We start from the raw sequence: 20,008 nt of genomic DNA, 5'->3' as shown, positions 1-20,008 counted from the left end.
GATGTCTGTAGTATGAGTACAGTTATTTGTGGAACATATCTCATATAGCACCATATTGGTGAACATTCACTGAAATGATTCGAAACTGGTTTCAGTCAGCACTCATTTTGAATGTCAATGCTCGAGTTTAACATACCCTGTTAATCCTGAGAAACTTCAAAAATAACCCCAATTCCTATCGGTCTACATCCCCTAATTGTTATAAGAATAGGGATAATAAGTGTTGTCAAGCATTTACAACGTAATTTCTGTTTGTTTTTGAGATCTGCAAGTGCTTGGCGAGTTCTGTATTCATTTATGTTTCAGAGTGTTGCATGTTGTGACACAGAATTTATTCATTGACGTTAAGGTTTTTGCACTGAATAGTTGTTCACAAAAATGGGTGCATTGGTTATCATTCCACAAGAATACAATATGACTGGTGGATGAGCAGAGGACAAGCACCAGGAGGAGACGGGAGGGACACAAGGGCGTGCTATATTCACCCAGAGGGTTCATGGAGAAATTCCTCTACCCTCTATCAAAACTGAAAACGAAAGGACTCTACTTCTCAGCTTCCACCTGGGGTGTGATCTAAGGTGACAAATCCAGTGTGTAATAGGCATGATGCTTTCATTTGATGGCAGTCTCCTGTGCCAGCTGTATTTGAACAACCAAACCAAACCAGGGAAACAGTACCTGTCATCCAGCAAAAGGGATACGAGGCTGGAGAAGGGGGAGTATCATGGGACGGGAGGCCTAGGGAGAAAGAAGGGGGGAGGGGAGCACCAGAGGAAGATGGAGAGCAGGCAAGGTGTGATTGTGAGAGGAGCAGAGAGAGAAAAAAGGTGGGAAAATAATATATAAATAAATACTGCCTGGTTTGCTCCTTGGGAGTTAACCAGTATTTGAGGGGTTGGAGTTAGAGATCATTGAGGTCTATTGCATGTTGCTTGGTCTGAGTTTTATGAAGAGTCAGCCTTTTCACCAACGTTTTGATGAGGAACGGAAGAGGAAGAAATAGGAGGACATGCAGAGGTAGTCAAAACATCTTCTTTCTGTGTTGCTGTGAAGAACAAATCCAATTACAATCTGCAACTGCATCATCAATTCCCCACTTGTCCATTACTCATAATGCAAATCAAATCAAATATTCCAAATAACATCTTTAAATAAAATTAATGTTGTCTGATCACTTTTATACTTTCCCAGAAAGTCTCACAGAGCTGGTCAAAGGTTGTTGAGTCTGACTGGATGTCTCCATGGAGGACATCTCAAGCAGCTCTGCATCTAGGAGCCTCAGTTCCAAAGTGAACAATCTTGGAATTGAGCAGTTGCAGTCTAGCCAACAGTACAACTAATGACAAGACTGCAGGATAATAGGATGTATGCCATAATCTTAGAACATAGAACAGTACTGTACAGCACAGTACAGGCCTTTCAGCCCGTAATGTTGTGCCAGCTCTGCCTCTACCACCACCCTTGGCAGTGTGTTCCACACACCATCATCTTAAAATATGCCCACTTGTGTTAGTTATTTCTGCCCTGGGATAAATCTCTAGTTGCTCACTTTACCTATGCCTCTTATTATCCTGTACACCTCCATCAAGACACCTTTCATCCTACTTTTCAAAGAGAAAAGCCCCGGCTCATTCAGCCTATCCTCTTAAGACAGGCCTTCTAACCTAGAGATCATTGAGGCTTCTGAGAAATTAGTCTTAGGAGGTGTTACCCCATTCACTGTTTCGGTATCAATTTCGTAGTCTTTTAGAAGGTAGGATTGCTTGATTATCTTTGATACCTTGAACCCCTTTGCACAGTGTCAACTTTAGCGATGAAGCATCAGCATGTAGTTCCCAGTGCAGTACTTAGGTAATGATTAATTATTGTATAAACTGGCTGTAATTTTTTTAATGTTTCTTTGATCAGATTCACTTTCTGATAAGGCTAGCACAAAGCTTTACAGTACAGGCAACCCGGGGTTCAATTCCCGCTGCTGTCTATAAGGAATTTGCATGTTCTCTCTGTGACCACGTAGGTTTCTTCCAGGTGCTCTGGTTTCCTCCCACAGTCCAAAGTCGAACTGGTTGGAGGGATAATTAGTCATTGTAAATTGTCCCCTGATTAGGCTGGGGTTGAATCGGGGCTTGCTGGACAGCGTGACTCGAAGGGCCAGAGCTATTCCACACTGTATCTCGATAAATAAATAAAGTCTGTTCCAGCTACATGCTGGAATGGTAGGCTTCAAGCTCTCAGCAAAGTCTTGGATTTTATCAGGATCCTTGGCATTAAACTCGGCCTTTTCAGAAGTGTTTCCACGGCACCAAACATTTTACTTATCCATGGTTCCTGATCAGGCAGCAAGTTAGCTTATTACTGTCACACATGTCAACATAGAGTGAAGAAGATTAGTTTGCGTACCTCCAGGGGAATCAATCCGTGTATAAGTACAACAAGGCATTGAAAAGAAAACAGAATGCAGAATGTGTTGTAGCAGCTTCAGAGAAACTACATTCAGATAAGCATTTAAAGTGGGAGGACCACAACAGAGAAAATTAGGAGATCAAAAGTTCATCTTTAGCGTTTGAGAGGTCCATTGAGGAATACACTCTTACATCTTATGATAGCAGATGCCAACTATATATTCTGTGTCATGTCAGTATCTGAGCCCACGACAGCAAGTGTCAAATTGAGATTATGGATCATCTGAGCCCAGTTCTTTCATTATCTGACCAGTTTACATCTTCTGGTTATTTAACACAGAGATACTGAAAAGAACAGTTTTGTTTAGATTAGATTAGATTAGCTTTATTTGACAGATGTGCATGTACATGCTCCCTGCATCAACATAGCATGCCCACCACTTGCTGACTCTAACTTGTATATCTTTGGAATGTGGGAGGAACCCCAGGCCGTCATGGGAAGAATGTACAATTTCCTTGCAGACAGCAGTGTGAATCGGACCTCTATCTTCCAATTGCTGGCACTGTAAAGTGGTTCACCAACCATAATGATACCGTGCCATTTAAATCAAATGCGGCTTGCATATTAGAAAAGTGTGCAGATTGTGCAGGATGGTGCAATGGTGTAGCAGCTAGTGTAACCCTATTACAGTGCTAGTCATCCATGTTCATTTCCCGCTGCTCTCTGTAAGGAGCTTGTACTTTCTCCCCATGACCATATGGGTTTCCTCTGGCCACTCCAGGTCTCTTCCAAATCCCGAAGATGTACAAGTTAGTAGGTTAATTGGTCACATGGGAGTAATCGGGCAGCATGGGCTCATTGGGTTGGTAGGGCCCGTAACTCTGTTGTATCTCTAAATAAACAGAAGAAAAATATATCCTGGAGATTTCCATAATCACTTGTGCTGTCTTAGTCACAGTGTGAAAAATGCCTATTACAATAATGACCAGCAAGCACTGTTTCTCCATGGAGCTTATCATTGAGCTCTGATGTCTCTGGTGAGGTGAGACCTTACCCTACATGTGAAAGGACATCTATAATGAGGCATTGTGCAGTCTATTGAGGGGATGTGATTATCATCGTCAATAACTTCACTTTGGTAGCTTGAAGGACCTCCTTCTCCAAAACAGTAAAGGTGTACCTCCTTCACAATGACTTCAGGATGGAGTCCAAAAATTGAGAAACACGTTTTCTCTGGGGCTACATCTTCATTGCAATCCTGCTCAAAAAGGACTCACTTTCTGCATGACTGTCAATACTGACTTCAACCACAATAGGTCTCTCTTTAAAAAAAGCAAACTAGCTTAAATTATTATGAACCACACATGTAAGAGGTCGTCACTGATGCAGTCAACCTGACAACATTGCAGTTATTGGGAGATCAAGAGTTCATCTTTAGCAGTTAATGATCAGTTCGGAAGTTTGCTTTGTCTTAAGTATGTCTTAAGACAAAGCATGTCTTAAGATGGACAGATCCCAATTCTAAAACTAGCTTGGTTAACAAGAACAACCTATGCCAACAGTCAGCAGGGCCACTGAAACAAATCAAGTGATCTGCTTTGCAATCAAATTATGTATGTTAATTGTCCATCTCAATCCCCTCTCCTATTTATGGGCCATAATTGCAGAGCCACTTTTGAAGTTATTACACAGAGGCAGTGAAAACTCCTTGTAAAAAAGAAATATACTAGTATCAACCACTCCTAGGGTATTATATCTGCATTTAGGGCTGTACATCAAGATCTGATATATTTGGGTGCACAAGAGTAAGTACAGAAAGTGTTTATACAGTATATCAGAAATGTCAAGGTTATGGTTCAGAAGAAAGTTGTTTATATATCAAAAATGCCAGGGTTATGGTTTATAGGAGAGTCTTACCTTTAATACAAATCCTGACTCAAAAGTAAAAGTTAGGAGAAACATATTTTTGTGTCTGGCCAAAAAATGTATTCATATTAATGTAATAATTGCATTCAATATCGGTTTGCTTTCTGGATATTTACACAAACCATGGGGGAAATCGACTTAAATCATTATTAATTGTACTGATTCTACTCTGTTTAAATTTAATCCAATATGAATTAATTTGTATAAAATAATTCAAGTTGTTTAGTTTGGGTTAAGTTCAAATTAAATTAAAAATGTAGTTTGATACTTTAATTAATTCTGATCCACTGAGGTTTATTTTGTATAGATGAGCTAACCTAACAAACTGCTTTATTGGCAGAGAGTTTAAAAACTTCAGTCTACAATGCCTTCTCCTTGCAAGCATAGCGTGTGTGCACGTCTGTTCCTTATTAATTTTTTTCAGAACAGACGAAAAGACCGATATGTGATGCCACAACATAGGACTGGCTTTGGCATTTACATTTTTGTGGACTACACCATGAACCGGCACAACATGCCTAATGGTTTTTGGAATCTGCTAAATTTTAACAGCTCTTACTTAACATGATATTCTTTGAAATATTTATTATCACTGAATAATATATCTCAAATTTACAAGTCAAATCTTCTGAATTATATCATCTGAATGCTCAGGTATAAAAGTATTATAAATCACTGCTATCACTGGCAATGCAGAATAATTGTCTGCCATTAGACATGTGCAGCTTTTGTGGAGTGCTAAAATTACGAATATATTTAAAGTAACTTCATTACGTAAGCTTGTAATTTTGATTTTTTTCTCCTGATCTCTAGAACTTCCTATATCTTAATGAAAAGGCACGGAAGACAAAAGAACAGATGGTCAAAAACCACAGCACTGCTCACAATAGTCATATATCTTTACCTTTACTGAGGAGTAAATAAATACTTTATAGTATGGTAGTGCTCAGCTTTTCCACTGCAGCGTGAGTTTGTACCTTCTTGTAGCCTTTGTTCCTTTTTCCTAAAATGGAGCCTGATGTCATTAACACCACTATCGCAGAAAGACGATATTTAGTCCCACTCTTCGGCTCTTCAAGAACAATTAAGGCCAAATTCAAAGCTTCATCTAATAGAGACTCTCTCCAAAGCAGCTGCCATTTGTGACTGCTGCTACTTTAGATTCCAGGACCTATTCAAAATTTCATTTCTCTACACAGAACAGACCAATTGTCCACCCCAAATGGCTTCATGGCAAGTTTAAACAAAACTAAAAATAATATATCTTATCCTTGTCATCGCCCTCTTGTGCTTAATACTTTGGCCCATCAGTTATGAGTCCAAACTCATTGTACATTAAACTTTCCACCAATCTCCAGCTGATCATCACTTTGACTCTCACCCGCCCCCTGCCCAAGTCCCCAAACATCCAATCCCTGTCCCTCCTTCCTACACGCAAATTTTTCAATAGTGGATATCAGCCTGGACTGGGCACAATTCCAGTTGCCACAAGGGGAAGCTCAGACCCTAGCCTGGCACTCAGTCTGGTTCCTACCCTGTTCCATGCTTTTTGTGACAACTTATACACACATTCTGGCCTTCCATTTTATCTCCAATCTTTGTCCCTTTTAATACTAAAAATGTTTTTCATCACCTTTCTTCATTGTCATTTCTAATTGTCACATTGCAGCAGCAGTGGTCTGTGGTTTTGTGGCATGGCTGCTGAGGCCTCTCTCAACAATAGGAAATGACAGAGGTAATCTGTGAACATATGAATTTATTTCAAATTCCAGCAGCTCAGAAAATAATCACCTTCTGTTGCATTATGCAGTGGAAAATCTATGTTTCCAGCACACTTGAGTGGATGAGCCATTTCCCACATTTATGACATTGCTCATGGATCCAAAATGCATCTGTTGTTAGTCATGAACAACTGATCTTGCTTTTATACTGGTATGTGCTCTACAGTTAGATCATTTAAAGAACGCCTTCTGAGAAGGTGCCATTCTGCCATTGGGAACCCAACAGATCAGTCCCCTTTAATTTATCTAAATATTGTACTTCCTCCAGAACTAACCCCTCCCGAATTATCACCCATTCCCTCGCTAGATAACGTGCACTCAATCACAGTTGTCACATTAAACATTTGACTGGAGCCCTCACCATTCCCCACCACCCCGGATCATTCACTACTTCCACCCAATTCCATGCATGAACCAACCAACCATCAGCAATTGATTATCTGACAAAAGCCAACTCCTTGCATTTGGTAATTCCTTTTAAATTGTAGAAGTGATCTATTTCTGCTCCACAACCCCCATGCCAAGCACAAACACGTACATACACACACACACACACACACACACACACACACACACACACACAGTAATGCTCTGCTTTTATTTCATCTTGCACATGGAAAAACCGCACGGAATTCTCGATGAGTCTTAAGGATATACTGTGAATGAGAATCGAATAGAACGTTATTGTCATTGCTCAAGACAAAGAGATTGTGGTGCTACACCTGTCCCATATTTACATGCGACAAGTGGCTTTGCTAGTCCGTAACACACAAAGACCATTGGCAAGCTGGGGTGTGGCATTATTCAGCTGCACAACAGCCCTAAGGAAGAAACTCTTTTTCAATTTTAGTGTCTTGGCTAAGATGTTTCTATATTTCCTACCAGATGGCAGGAGATTGAACAGACAGTGTCCAGGATGGTATGAGTTTTTAATGATGTCACAAGCGTGCTGGCAATGTAGGTAACAAAGGCACATTGTAGATTGTCTCCAGGTCTAGTAGTTGAGTCCCAGTGATGTGAAGAAGCGTCCCAAACACCCATTGAAGTGTTTTAAGATCAGGCTTGCTGCAGCTAGAGTACCACACAGTCATTTTGTATAGTATGTCAGTATGCTGTCTATCTTATATTGATAAAAGTTGGCCAGTAATTTGGGGGCAGATTAGCTTTCCTTAAGCTCTTCAGGTAGTATAGAAGAAAATAATTCTCAAACTAATTTGAAAATTCCTTTAGCATAGCTCAGTGGTCCCCAACCTCCGGGCTGCGGACTGATACTGGGCCACGAAGCATGCAGGGGTGCAGCGGTAGCCGGAGTGCACCCAGCACATCTTTAAGAAAAAAGCCAAAATAAACAAGCTAATTAATTAGGTGCCGCCCAGAAGCCAGACTTCATTAAAGGAACTGAGGTGGAGAGGGTGAATAACTTTAAATTCCTCGGCATTAAGGATCGACGTTTCTCTCTCTGAAAAGTGTCACAGGATCTGTCCTGGGACCAGCACGTAACTGTCATTACAAAGGAAGCACAGCAGTGCCTATACTTTATTAAAAGTTTGTGTAGATTCAGCATGTCACCTCGATCCTGACAGCCCTGTCTTTTCAGCCGGTCTGGGAGGGCGTTTAAATTGACCAAACAATGGAACAGCTAAAGGCTCCAGCGCCCTGGAAAAGGAGTGAACATCGCATAGAGCAAGTGAAATCGGCAATTGCCTCTGATCTGGGCCGACATTTACGTGTTGGGCGGCATCTAATTAATTAGCTTGTTTATTTCAGCTTTTCTCTTAAAGATGTGCTGGGTGCACTCCGGCTACTGCTGCACCCCTGCATGTTTCACAGCCCGGTATCAGTCTGCGGCCCGGAGGTTGGGGACCACTGGCATAGCCCATTTGTAGTATGTTAGGGTGTACTGTGATTAAATTATAGTTCAAGGGCTAATTTGCATTCTCAAAGTGTTTATCCATTTTCTGTTCAAAATATTATTGATTTTACTGTCTTTCTCCTAGTGTCCATTTCTGCTGTAAAACGCAGTCATTACAGATATTACAACATTACTTGCATTCTTCATAGTAATTGTAGTCCCACACTGGCAGCAGCTACTATCACAGATTAGCTCTCTCTTCTGGCTCAGCTTCAGGCCTTCCTTGGCTCCTGTCCAGTGCCTACTGTATGTTATTGAAATTCTGAAAATTTCTTTTACATAGGTAAGCATGGGAAGCACGGCAATTGCTAATGAAGTAAAATAAGCAGGCTTTTCTCAGTTCTGATGTGTTAGACCAGTTATAATCATGAGCTTTGATACTTTATGCAGATTAATCAAAATTTCACAACATCGACAATTGTCCAAGAGGTGCACTGAATCTCCAGAAATTATTTTCTCAAGTGAACCTAACTTTCTACAATTAAAGCTATGTTTACACATTAGTGAAAGAGGAATCAGAAATTTGATTTCGAATGAAAGGCCATTAAACTCTGGTTTCCTTCTTGACTGATGCTGCTTCACCTGCAGTGCATTTCCAGCATTTACTATTTCTGTTTTAGATTGCCAATATCTGGAGTTTGTTGCCTTTTCTGTGTGTCCACGTTGATTACTTTTAGCACCAAAGCGCAGATACAGGATCTAGTTAGTGCAGTGGTTTAGACATTTGTGCACTGTACACTATCCAGCCAACACTGTTGACATCAGAATCTACTCTCCTGGTTCGCAGTGGCATTCTGTATGAGTTTAGACTGCCCATCCCCAATCCCTTGCAGTCATCTCTTATTGGCATTAGATTGTCAGTCTCTATCACAGATCACAGGATCCAGAGTCCAAGACAGTGTGTGAAACAGAACAATTTAACTTTGATAAAGCGTAAGGAACAATATTACATCTTGAATTACATACTTTTCCAGATCTTAAACAGTTGACACAGAAATGCTAACCAATTTGTGACAAAATATTTCACAAATGATTTAATCCTTATAACATTAAAATTGACCCTCTGGTGTGGTTTACTTCATATTGGCTTTAGTTCCATATTAGTAATTTTTCACATATATCATTGTCACGCCATTCATATACTTCACGTGGTCTTTAAGAATAGGTCATAACAAATCTTTTATTCCTTGTCCAATTTTTAAACAATTTTTACCCCTTCACTTTTCTCAAAGCTGGTGACTCATGTATTGGGTATAATTCCTCAGCCAGCAGTGACCTTATGTTTTCAAAACAAGTGACAATTATTCATAGTTGAGTCTAGACTGTGAATGTTGGCATGCTCCATAATTGTGTAGAAAGAGCCAATGTAGTACAGCCCAATCTTGCCATTATATGGACTGCTTTATGACGGAATGGTATGTTGGAAACCTCCCACCAATATTCATTGAACTTAGATATCAGTCCTTCATTATTAACCCAAATGAGATCAATCTTGGGCTTTTCTGGTTTAATATATGTAACCTTTGTCATGATCTGCTTGTTTGCCCAGTCCCTGAGATAGAATAGGATGAACAGCACAACATTTGTCTTGCCAAAGCCATTTGTAGCACCTTTTTTTTATAGTTTCATACTGTCTCCTGTCCATTTACAAAGATTTGAGAACATAAAACAAAAGTAGGAGCAGAATTAGTCTATTTGGCCCACTGCGTCTGCTCTACCATCATGGCTGATTTATTATCCCTTTCAACCCAATTCTCCTGCCTTCTCCCCATAACCATTGACACCCCGACCAATGAAGAATCTGTCAACCTCTGCTTTAAATATACTTAATTACTCGGCCTCTAAAACCATCCATTGCAATAATTTCTACAGATTCACCACCAGAAAAGAAATCCCTCCACATCTCTGTTCTAAATGAATATCCCTCTATTTTGAGGCTCTGCCCTCTGTCCTAGACTCATCCCCTATAGGAAACATCCTGTCCACATCCACTCTATCTGGACCTTCCAATAATTGATAAGTTCAAATGAGATTCTTCCCCCCCACCCCCATTCTTCTAAACTCCAGCAAGTACAGGCACAGAGCCATCAAACACTCTTCATATGTTAACCCTTTCATTTCTGGAATCATTCTCATGAGCCTCATCTGGACCCTTTCCAATGCCAGCATATCTTTTCTTAAATAAGCAGCCCAAAACTGCTCACTAAGAAACGATTAACACTACTCCAAATGTGGTCTGGCTAATGCCTTATAAAAACTCAGCATTATATCCTTGCTCTTTCTAATTTTGTCAAAATGAATGTTCACATTGCCTTTCCCTTCACCACCACCAACTCAACCTGCAAGTTAACCTATGGGGAGTCCTGCACAAGGACTCCCAAGTCTCTTTGGACCTCTGATTTTTAAAAAATTTTCTCCCTGTTTAGAAAATAGTCTACATCTGTATTCCGTCTTTGGAAGTGCATGTCCATACACTCCCCTGCACAATATTCCATCTGCTACTACTTCTTTCATTCTCCCAATCTGTCTTAGGTCCTTCTGCAGTCTTCCTACTTCGCCATCACTACCTGTCCCTCCACCTATCTTTGTATTGTCTACCAACTTGGCCACATGGCCATCAATTCCATCACCCACATCACTGACATATAATGTGAAAGGAAGCTGTTCCAATACCAAGCCCTGCAGAACGCCATCAGTCACCACCAGCCAAACGGAAAATGACCCTTTTATTCCCACTCTTTTGCTTCCTGCTGGTATCTTTCCTGTAATACCATGGGCTCTTATCTCATTAAGCAGCCTTATGTGGCACCTTGACAAAGGCCTTCTGAAAATCTAAGTAAACAACTCTCCTTTGTCTATCCTGCCTGTTATTTCTTCAAAGAATTCCAACAGATTTATTTGTCAGGCGAGATTTCCCCTTAATGAAGTCATGCTGACTTTGGCCTGTTTTATCATGTGTCTACTAGTACCCCAAAACTCATCTTTAATAATGAACTTCAACACTTCCCAATCACTGAGATCAGGCTAACTGGTCTATAACTTCCTTTCTTCTGCTTCCATCCCTTCTTAAGAACTAGAGTGATATTTACAATTTCTCAGTTCTCTGGAACCATTCCAGAATCTAATCATTCTTGAAAGATCATTACTAATCCCCCCACAATCACTCCATCTACATCTTTCAAATGGTTACACCAGACTTATCTAGCTTCAGACCTTTCAGCTTCCCAAGCATCTTCTCCATTGTGATAGCAATAACACTCGCTTCTGCCCCCTGACACACTCCAATTTCTGGCGTACTGTTCAGGCTCAAACCACAAGTTGCTCTAAAAAGACCACCTTGTAGGCATTCTATAAATTCCCTCTCTTGGAATCCAGAACCATCCTGATTTTCCCAATCTTTGAAATATTGAAATCTTGCAAATTGAAATATCACCCATGACTATCGTGACATTGCCCTTAATACATGCCTTTGCTGTCTCCTGTTATAATTTGTATCCCATATCCTGGCTACTATTTGGAGGCCTCTAAATAACTCCCATCGGGGTCTTTTTTTTCACCTTTGCAGTTTTTTAACTCTACCCACAGGGATTCAACACCTTCTGACTCTGTCACCTCTTTCTAAGGATTTGATTTAATTTTTTACCAACAGAGCCTCCCCACCCCCTCTGCCTACCTTCCTGTCCTTTTGATACAAAGTGGGTTCTTGGATGTTAAGCTCCCAACTATGATCTTCCGTGGTGCCCACGTCATACCTGCTTATCTCTAGCTGTGCTACAATATCATCTGCCTTATTCAGTACACTGCATGCATTCAAATATAACACTTTCATCACCTTTTTGAATTTGTCCTCATATTACACTTCACCTCATCCCACTCACGGCATTTTTGCCCTAATCATCTGCCTGTCCTTCCTCACTACATACTGTTTCTTCTTGTCCACCAGCTGTCACATCAATAGCACTGAGAGTTATCTAGTGATTACTACCTTGGAGGTCCTGCTCTTCCACCTCAGTCATAACTCCCTATACTCCCTGCACAGGACCCTTCCCCCTCTCTACTTGAGTCACTGATGCCAAATGAGCACCATAGCCTCTGGCTGCTCATTCTCCCTCTTGAGAATATTTGGCAGCCACTCTAACCCTAGTACCTGAGGTAATTTAGTTGTGCTTGACAGACATTTAGTGGAAGCAGAAAAGAATAATCCATCATTAGTCAAAAACCATCAGACTGATTATGACCTGAGGCAAGGGATGCTTTAATACAGGGGTTCCCAACCCTTTCTTTATGCCATGGACCCCTACCATTAACCAGAGGTCCGTGGATCCCAGGTTGGGAAACCCCCTGCTTTAATAGAAGAAGGTTTGTTTCCCCTCACTTCTTTCCTAGCATTCTTGCCTGAAGTGTAGTGACGGGATTGGTCTCCTTTTGAATTAACCGGGTCACGATGTAAACGTTCCTGACTCGTCCCTTGTTTTTTTTTACGAGGCCGAGTGGCTAGTTCGACACTCAACCTGGCACGGATGGAAAGAGTGGGGGGGGGGGGCGGGATTTGGATTCGAGCCTTCGCTCCGAAGTCCGGCGCTGATGCCACTCACTGAATTCCCCAAACAATAGTTCCATTTTAGTGAAGGATTTCCTCCCATCGTCCAGCAGTCTAACATCCACATACCTGTATTCTGGGTTCCTCACTTTGATGGGATATATGTCCAGTGTCTTCATCACAAGATCTCATTGCTCCAACTGCCCTGCCCCGACATATTCTATCACTGGTTATTAGACATGTCCAATGCACGTCGTGATGCTTTGCTTTTCTACACCGCTTGGGAAGTTTAAAGTCGCTACATCTACTGTCTTAGTGGTTCTTGACCGTCTATCGAGTGACCTTTTATCCACTTATTCCTCATTTGCCTCAAGACATAAACAGGTGGCTGTTCAGCCCAATGAGTGAATGCTGGTTCCCAGAGCAATACTATTATTCAGCATTTCCCCCATAACCTACACTTTCGCATACCCAAAAACTCTCACCCTTAGCCCCCGTTGGGACTTGAGAAGAAACAGGAGCAGCTGAGGTGGACGGGGGGAGAGCCCGTGGGGTTGCAGGGAGAGCTTGCAAACTGCACACCGACCGAAGTCGGGGTTGTCGGAGTCGTTTGCCGACAGCATTACAGTATTGTACTCCGACACCGTTGGTATTGCTCATCTTTATTAATCATAAGTATGTAATAATGGCGTCAAAAATATTTTAATGTACGTAACGTGTAATGCTACTAAGACCTTTAACCTGGGATGATCGTATAATTTGTGGTTCTGGGACAATCCTCAAGCTTTATTTTTGAGCTGAGCGTTGGGAAGGATTTACATTTTGACCCGCCCTCTTTTCCCCAGCTGTATATATGGTCGTGCATTTGCGTTACAGTACAGTATCCGGAAATACAAAGTCTTTGGGTGTGAAGGGAAGATGGTTTATGAATCTTGGTTGTTTCAATCTTAATAAAAAGCCCAAATATATTGTTGGTAGCATTTGCCAGTGGCGACTGCGCAGACGGCAGTAGAGTAGACAGATCCAAGGGGTGATATTCACAAGGGTTGACCTCTGCTAATCTAATTTCGGCGGTGTACTCACTTGCTGAACTGTAGGAAACCCTGGGAAAGCTGCCGCAGCGCTAAAATATAGCGAGATCAGTTCGTTTAGCTGGTCCCCAACCAACGACTAAAATGCCAAGCTATCATCAGTTCTGCAGTTTTACTCCTAAACAACATCCAGCATTTCACACTCTTCCAAAGCCAAACATGCATTTCCCAGAAGCACGGGTTGTATTGCGGAGCTCACGTTTAAATTAAGACAAGAACTCAAATTCCACCCCCACCCCCCCGGCAATTTATATTGTCAGCTGGGCAGCTGACCCTAACAGTACGCTGATAATTCACGACCTCCTTCAAAACCAGAGCAGCGTGTGTACGGCAGCCAGGGTGTAAACGGAGATGTAAACGTTTCAGCAAAACACACCTTTTCCAGGGAACCTCACCTTACCTCCTGTTATCATTTCGGACCCTTAGACTGAGTCACTTTGTCCCACTTCTACATCAGCGCGCATTGAAAACTCTGTACATTACTAGTCGTGTAAAGTTAGTCTTTGCGTTAGGTTTTAATCATAAAATCTAGACAAACATGTGTATAGTGTATATTTAATCTTAAATGTGAACCCAGCGTTTTAATCGTGCTGTCTTAATGTACGCAATTCTGAAAACAAACCCCTTGCTCCGTCAACCATCGGGCAGCGCTGCATTTTCGGACCTTCCTTGCAAGCTCTCATTTGTTTTGTCGCCTCACACTCTGGGCATTGTGTGTGACTGACAGTACGCAGTGATGGACGAGGTGTCAATTCTCGCTGGCGGAAACAGTGCCGCGGAGTGGGAGAATCTCGCAGTATCCACCTCGCCTGTCGCCTCTTGGTATCTCAAATGAGAAGCCAAAGAGACAACGGCTCGCTACGATCCCAGTTGCTCTCACCCAGCACACAATTCTCCAGGGCCCAGAAAAGAGAGGAAACAGTTGAACAGAACGCCACCTTGCGTTTCAGTCCGACTAAAGCTCTGTGTTAATTAATCGAAAGCAGAGCCGCGCACCGTTTATTACACCTAAACGCAATTTAAAGGCGGCAAATTAAAACCTGCAGATGACGGTAATCTGAAATAAAAACAAAGTGCTGAGAAAAATCATCAGGGCATGGCATCATCTGTGAGAAACCGTGTTAATGTTTTCAAGACCTTTATTTATGCAGTTTCCGGCTCTTTTGGATTTTATTGCATTTTTGAAAGTAAATCGTCCTGCGGATTACTTAATTTGCTTTTTGTATTTGTTGTGGAAATATTCCCCTTTGAAAAACATCAAAAGTTAAGTGTCAGTTAAAAGCTGACTCCATGCCCTCGGATACGCCCGTAATTCACGGCTTCTAGTTTTGCAATCGAACCGGTCGTTGTCGAGGGTGAATCCAGTCTCGCTGCTTCCTGCTTATTTTAATCATGCCCCGAGAGCTGCGATGTGCTAACAGCTTCGAGTGACTCCTCGGACGCTGCCTGACTCTTTCTATAGCTGTGACAACTGCTGTGAAGCTTTGGAATCAACTGTGCGAGACTGTCCGGAACCGCGGGACCGACCTCCCCTCTTCGACTTGACAAGCTGCCACGGGTATTATCCAGGATCAGATAACAGCAGCTCCCAAGTCTTGAACTGATAGTCCCCAGCGCAGGCTTGATCGGAGCCAAGAACGCTGAGGCTGTGATGATGATGCTGATGATGGTAGTAAAACCGCCGTGGTAGGAGGGTCCCGGCTGAGTGCACGTTAATTAGTTCGCCCCAGTGCAACGCTGTGCAGTTTAATCGGTTGCTGTCTGCTGGCCGGGGGGGGGTGGATGGGACCAAAATCCTTTCACAAGTCTTTCGCTGCACACAGCTACCCCTGCTGTCTAAGAGAACAGAAACAAGTCGTGTATGTGTGAGAGAGAGAGAGAGAGAAAGAGAGTTTTTGGACGAACTCTTATTTCTCACTTGCAGTTCCCAGTTGTCTTTAGTTTGTCTGAGCCAATTTATGATCTGAAACACTGAAGACAACTTTGGTTTTGGCCGCTTTACTGGAATTGTCTATTGCGTCTTAACTACCAACATGACACTTTTGGGCTCAGAACATTCTCTGCTTATCCGAAGCAAGTTCAGATCAGGTAAGAGCAGACTATAACTTAATATATCACGAACAGAATTTTGCAGTAATTTTAAAGTGTATTCAAATACTTTTTAAAACTTCAATTCATTAGAATGAGGACATGTATTGCTCTATATTCTATCTGCATTCTTCAGTTTGATTATCAGTGTTATATTTTTGGATTGTGTTCTTTTTCAGCAAACCGGATGCTTTTCCCGTTTATTTCTGAGAAAAAAAATATAGGTCATCGGTGTCACGATACAACCTGTAGGAGAACTGGAGTGCAATATGGTGTTGCCAGCTTGCTTTTATTTGTATTATATATGTTGGTCAAGTATGGACCTTCCCATTGTGCAGTAGTTGGCTGGACTGGAGTGGTTTGAGGTGTTTAATTGTCACCTGCTCAGTACGAATGCAATTATTCTTGCTCTGCACTGTGAAATGCAAAAAAACGGAAGACAGTCATATAGTCCATGACCAAAATAGAGAATTGACCTTGTCCAGCTCATTTGTTTAGTCATCAGTATTGTTTGTGGATTTTGAATCTTAAACCTTTGGAATCTTAGGCCAATTTCTCCTGATGTGCTTGTTAACAAGGCAGAAGTAGACCAGAATAAAACCAATGCAGTATTATTCTGTCTTTGAAAGCAACTCACCACAGAATGAAAGCCCATCATCCCTGTTTTAGACTGTATGTTTACCAATATAATGATCTCACAGTACCAGTTTGTCTTTTAGAAACAAACATTAGCATACAAGTTGATGTATGAATTCTATTAAACAGCTTTGGGCTTTACTTATATATCAGATAAATGGGTTTGTACACTTGTTGTAAAATTAAATCGTTATGTATCAGTTTCTAATATTGATATGCATTTGCTTTGTTAAGATTACATTAAAACATTTTCACATTTGCAAATAATTGCTTAAAACTTACAGAGATCTATTCAAATGCAAGTTTTAATGTATTTTGCATTATTTTCTGACACAACTAAAAATGCTGGTTAATTATTGTATGCAATTGCTAATTTAAATATTTTCATTAATCTCACCAGCAGTTTTGTGTGAAAGCTGCATGAAAATTGTAATAGTGCAGCTTTTCAACACCATGACAACACTGCCACCTTCCTGAAACAAATTATAATTAAGTCTGACATTGTACTTCATACACGTTTCTGTTTTCAGCAAGGATGTTCCAACCTGTTACTATTTCTGAACGCTCTTAAGTTTTCCTTCTGTTTTTCCATGCTCCTGTTTAAGATTATAAAGAGAACAGAACCCTCATCGTTAATGCATCCATAGTGTGGAGGGTAGATGAGTAAATCAAAATGGATTGTGCATTACCACTCAGTGAACGATCAGGCGCCAGAAATCTGTCACCCAAACAGTTATGACATATGTTGTTCTTGACAAGTGCACTACTTTTAAGTATTCTATTGCAGATTTCCTATATATTTTCATAGATACCGTCAAGTATTTGTCATTGCAGATGTTAAGAGGAAACAGGAATAATGCAACAAAGCTTTACAAGTTAAGGCATACAGCAGGTGCATTAGAGCTTTTCATCTTCCTGACATAGATCCAACTAAGAGTCAAAACAAATTGTTTTAATGTTTACTTTCTTTAAAAATGGCCCAATATTGGCTTATCTTGCCGCATAGCTGGTCTTGTTCCTAGCAGTGTATTGCTGTGATCTGAGCCATGGAGGTCAGCATCAGTGCAGTGAATGTCGGACTGTCAACTCTCAGGCTTTGTGCAACAGGAGACATTGCTCATGCCTTTTAGTTATTTCCATTAATGTAATAGAGCATTCTAGAAAATAGATCAATCAGTGACTCTTCTGGAATGTCTCAGGACCCAGCTTTAATCTGTAATTTGTTAATTTCGTGGTTGATTGATCCAACTTGAATCAATATTGAAATAGTTTACTGAATATTTTTGAAATTCACTGCAATTTTAACCAGGTTTCTGCAGTATATGCCAATTGCATACTGGCGTTATTGTTTGAATAAAGAGTGCCTTAATTAAAATGTGTTATGAATTTTTAAGAAATAAATTTGGACCAGAGGATGCACTTCCTAACTGTTTGTTTATTGCATGTGAGAGTTATTCTGCCTTTGAAATCACACTGGTTAACTAAAAGCTGTTAAATCACATTCACTAAATACTTACTTTGTAATCATTAAAGCATTTGAAACACGATATTTTTGTCAAGCATGTTATCATTTCAAAGGGCCTGTTCGTGTTCCTGTTCTGTACCTTTCTGTGTGGTTACTACTGTAGAAGAGGTTAAATTATGCACACCAGTTTGCGATGATAACGAAAGGTAACATGCTGGTAATCACAGTAGGTGTGGACTAAATGGTTGTTGGGACTTGAGGGAATACTCTTTTCTCCTGTTTCCACCTTTTGCATGGGACGATATCCATTTACCGCAACCTGAGTTGAACATCTCACCTGAAGTTCAGCAATAGAGTTTAAGGGAGGATTTTGTGCTCAAGTGCTTGGAGCAAATCTGGTTGCCTTAGCATCAGGTGAGCACGGAAAGAGAGTGTCAACTGCAAACAGCTGACACCTGACACAGCTTGACCTGGAAGGTTCCAAAAAGATTACGGGCTGAGCAGCAACCTCACTGGTGATAAGAATCAGCTGGTTGCCATGTAGCTCTCTGTGAAAATGTGTTTCCTGTCATCAAAGCCAAAGAGCGGAACTCCTAATGCACTGCAACTGTCTCAGGCTGTCAGTTAAGGAATGTAAGGGAGAAGTTCAGGCAGGTATGAACAAAATGGGAAAGTAAAAAGTGAACAGGAATGCTTGTACTAAAGGCAGAGTAAATCAGAGCAGAACAATTCGGGGCCAGAATTGATTATGAGGTGAGAACATCTTTCTGCTTCATGCTGTATGACACTCCACAGCACCGTATTCTGCTGTACTCCAACTGTCGCCAATGCAGTTGTAAATAAAATAATTGTAACCACAGATATTTATACAGCGTATTGTATTAATAAACACTGCAAGATGTGGTCATTTAAAAAGAAGTGGTGACTTACTGGAGGAGTTTGAAACGTAACAATCAGAGTGAGCTGTAACGGCAAGATTTTTTTGGCAGCTGCTTGGTTTTAATTAAACAGCCACGCCTGCGGTCCTCTCAAATCTTTCCAAATCCCAACCATCTGTCAAGATGTACAATACCTTTCATTTAAAAATAAATACTGAAATGCTAATGGTGCAAGGTTCCTTAAGGTTGTCCAAGCCGGGGGAGGTAGTGGGATAAGTTCCCACTACCTATTAAATACTCCCAATAGCATGTGACTCAAATAGCCTCTGACAACCAAGTCCAGCTCCTAAGCCCAGCAGAACCGTTCCTACTGACAAGGGGATAGCTAAAGGTGTCTTAAAATCAGTCACCTTGAGCAGATGGTGCTTGTCAGCCGTCATTGGAGTTCATCTAGGAGAAGGAAAACTCTGATCTCAAACCTTAGCTGCCTTGTGGCTGTACCCGCTCATGGGGAGGGCTTTGTGAGTAAAACCTGAGGGAAAAAATCTGGAGCTGGAGTCCCTACATTGTCCAAATGCTGACTAGCAACTCCTACAATGCCACCAGTGGTAAACTGTCTCTGCTGTTCCTTAGCTGCGTGAAGAGGGGGAGACTGCTGCATGGGCAACAGCCTGCTCTCTTTATCGTACTGCTCTGGCTTGTGTATCACATAGACAGCTTGGTCGGCCCTGACTAGTGGGGGACCTAATGAATAAAAATGGTGTGAAGAAGATCCTTTTCCACAAAGCAGCATTTTAATTTTACTTGCTTTCTATTTGTTACCCATCAGTAACTATCTGAAAAGTCACTAGTTTATTTGAAGTAAGGGGAATGTTTGAAAAGCACTACCACTTTTGGCTTTTTCTCAAATGCCTCAAAACCATTGTGCTGAGGCTTCACATTTCTAATGCCTTCTGTGGTATTACAGTTGATGGAAAAGGCTTCTGATGTCTTGTGCTGGTTACATGCAGTGTAGCAATAGTGAACATTACACTTGCGGTGTAGATGCAGAGTTACAAGTTTTCAGTGTCCTCTTTATTGCTTGCAATGATCAGTGGAATTGGAAGGCCCTTTCAATTTCCCTCTAGTGGCGCTTTAAGCCACTCTGATGCTGGTTACTTTAGTAAGCCAGATCTAAAATAAAACAATCTCTTGAGGGAAGCTACCTTAGTAATGTGACTAAGCCTCCAACTTAGAAAAACATCTTGACTATGTTGCTTGCTCAGTATTTCCACTGCAGAACCTTATA

General features: G+C 41.2%; 1 protein-coding gene and 1 long non-coding RNA gene across 5 annotated transcripts in view; one reads left to right on the top strand and one right to left on the bottom strand.

Annotated features, from left to right (window-relative positions):
* Positions 1-12,720, bottom strand: part of LOC134360200 (uncharacterized) — a 192,028-nt gene extending 179,308 nt beyond the window's left edge. The window contains exon 1 of the long non-coding RNA XR_010021272.1: positions 12,692-12,720. This is a non-coding gene — a long non-coding RNA (uncharacterized LOC134360200). The remainder of the gene's footprint in view (positions 1-12,691) is intronic.
* The window catches only part of myocd (myocardin), a 714,017-nt gene that overhangs the window by 606,839 nt on the left and 87,170 nt on the right, over positions 1-20,008 (top strand). Inside the window, exon 1 of one of the 4 annotated variants that reach the window (XM_063074260.1) lies at positions 14,573-15,741. The exons of the other annotated variants lie outside the window; for them this stretch is intronic. Coding sequence (XP_062930330.1) covers positions 15,687-15,741 — 55 coding nt within the window. The 5' untranslated portion in view covers positions 14,573-15,686. Of the gene's footprint in view, positions 1-14,572; positions 15,742-20,008 lie in introns of those variants that run through there. 4 annotated transcript variants of the gene reach the window in all.

Source organism: Mobula hypostoma, chromosome 22 (assembly GCF_963921235.1).
Source record: "Mobula hypostoma chromosome 22, sMobHyp1.1, whole genome shotgun sequence".
Taxonomy (NCBI): domain Eukaryota; kingdom Metazoa; phylum Chordata; class Chondrichthyes; order Myliobatiformes; family Myliobatidae; genus Mobula; species Mobula hypostoma.
The sequence above is the reverse complement of the archived record's forward strand: the minus strand, read 5'-3'. Positions and strand labels throughout refer to the sequence as shown.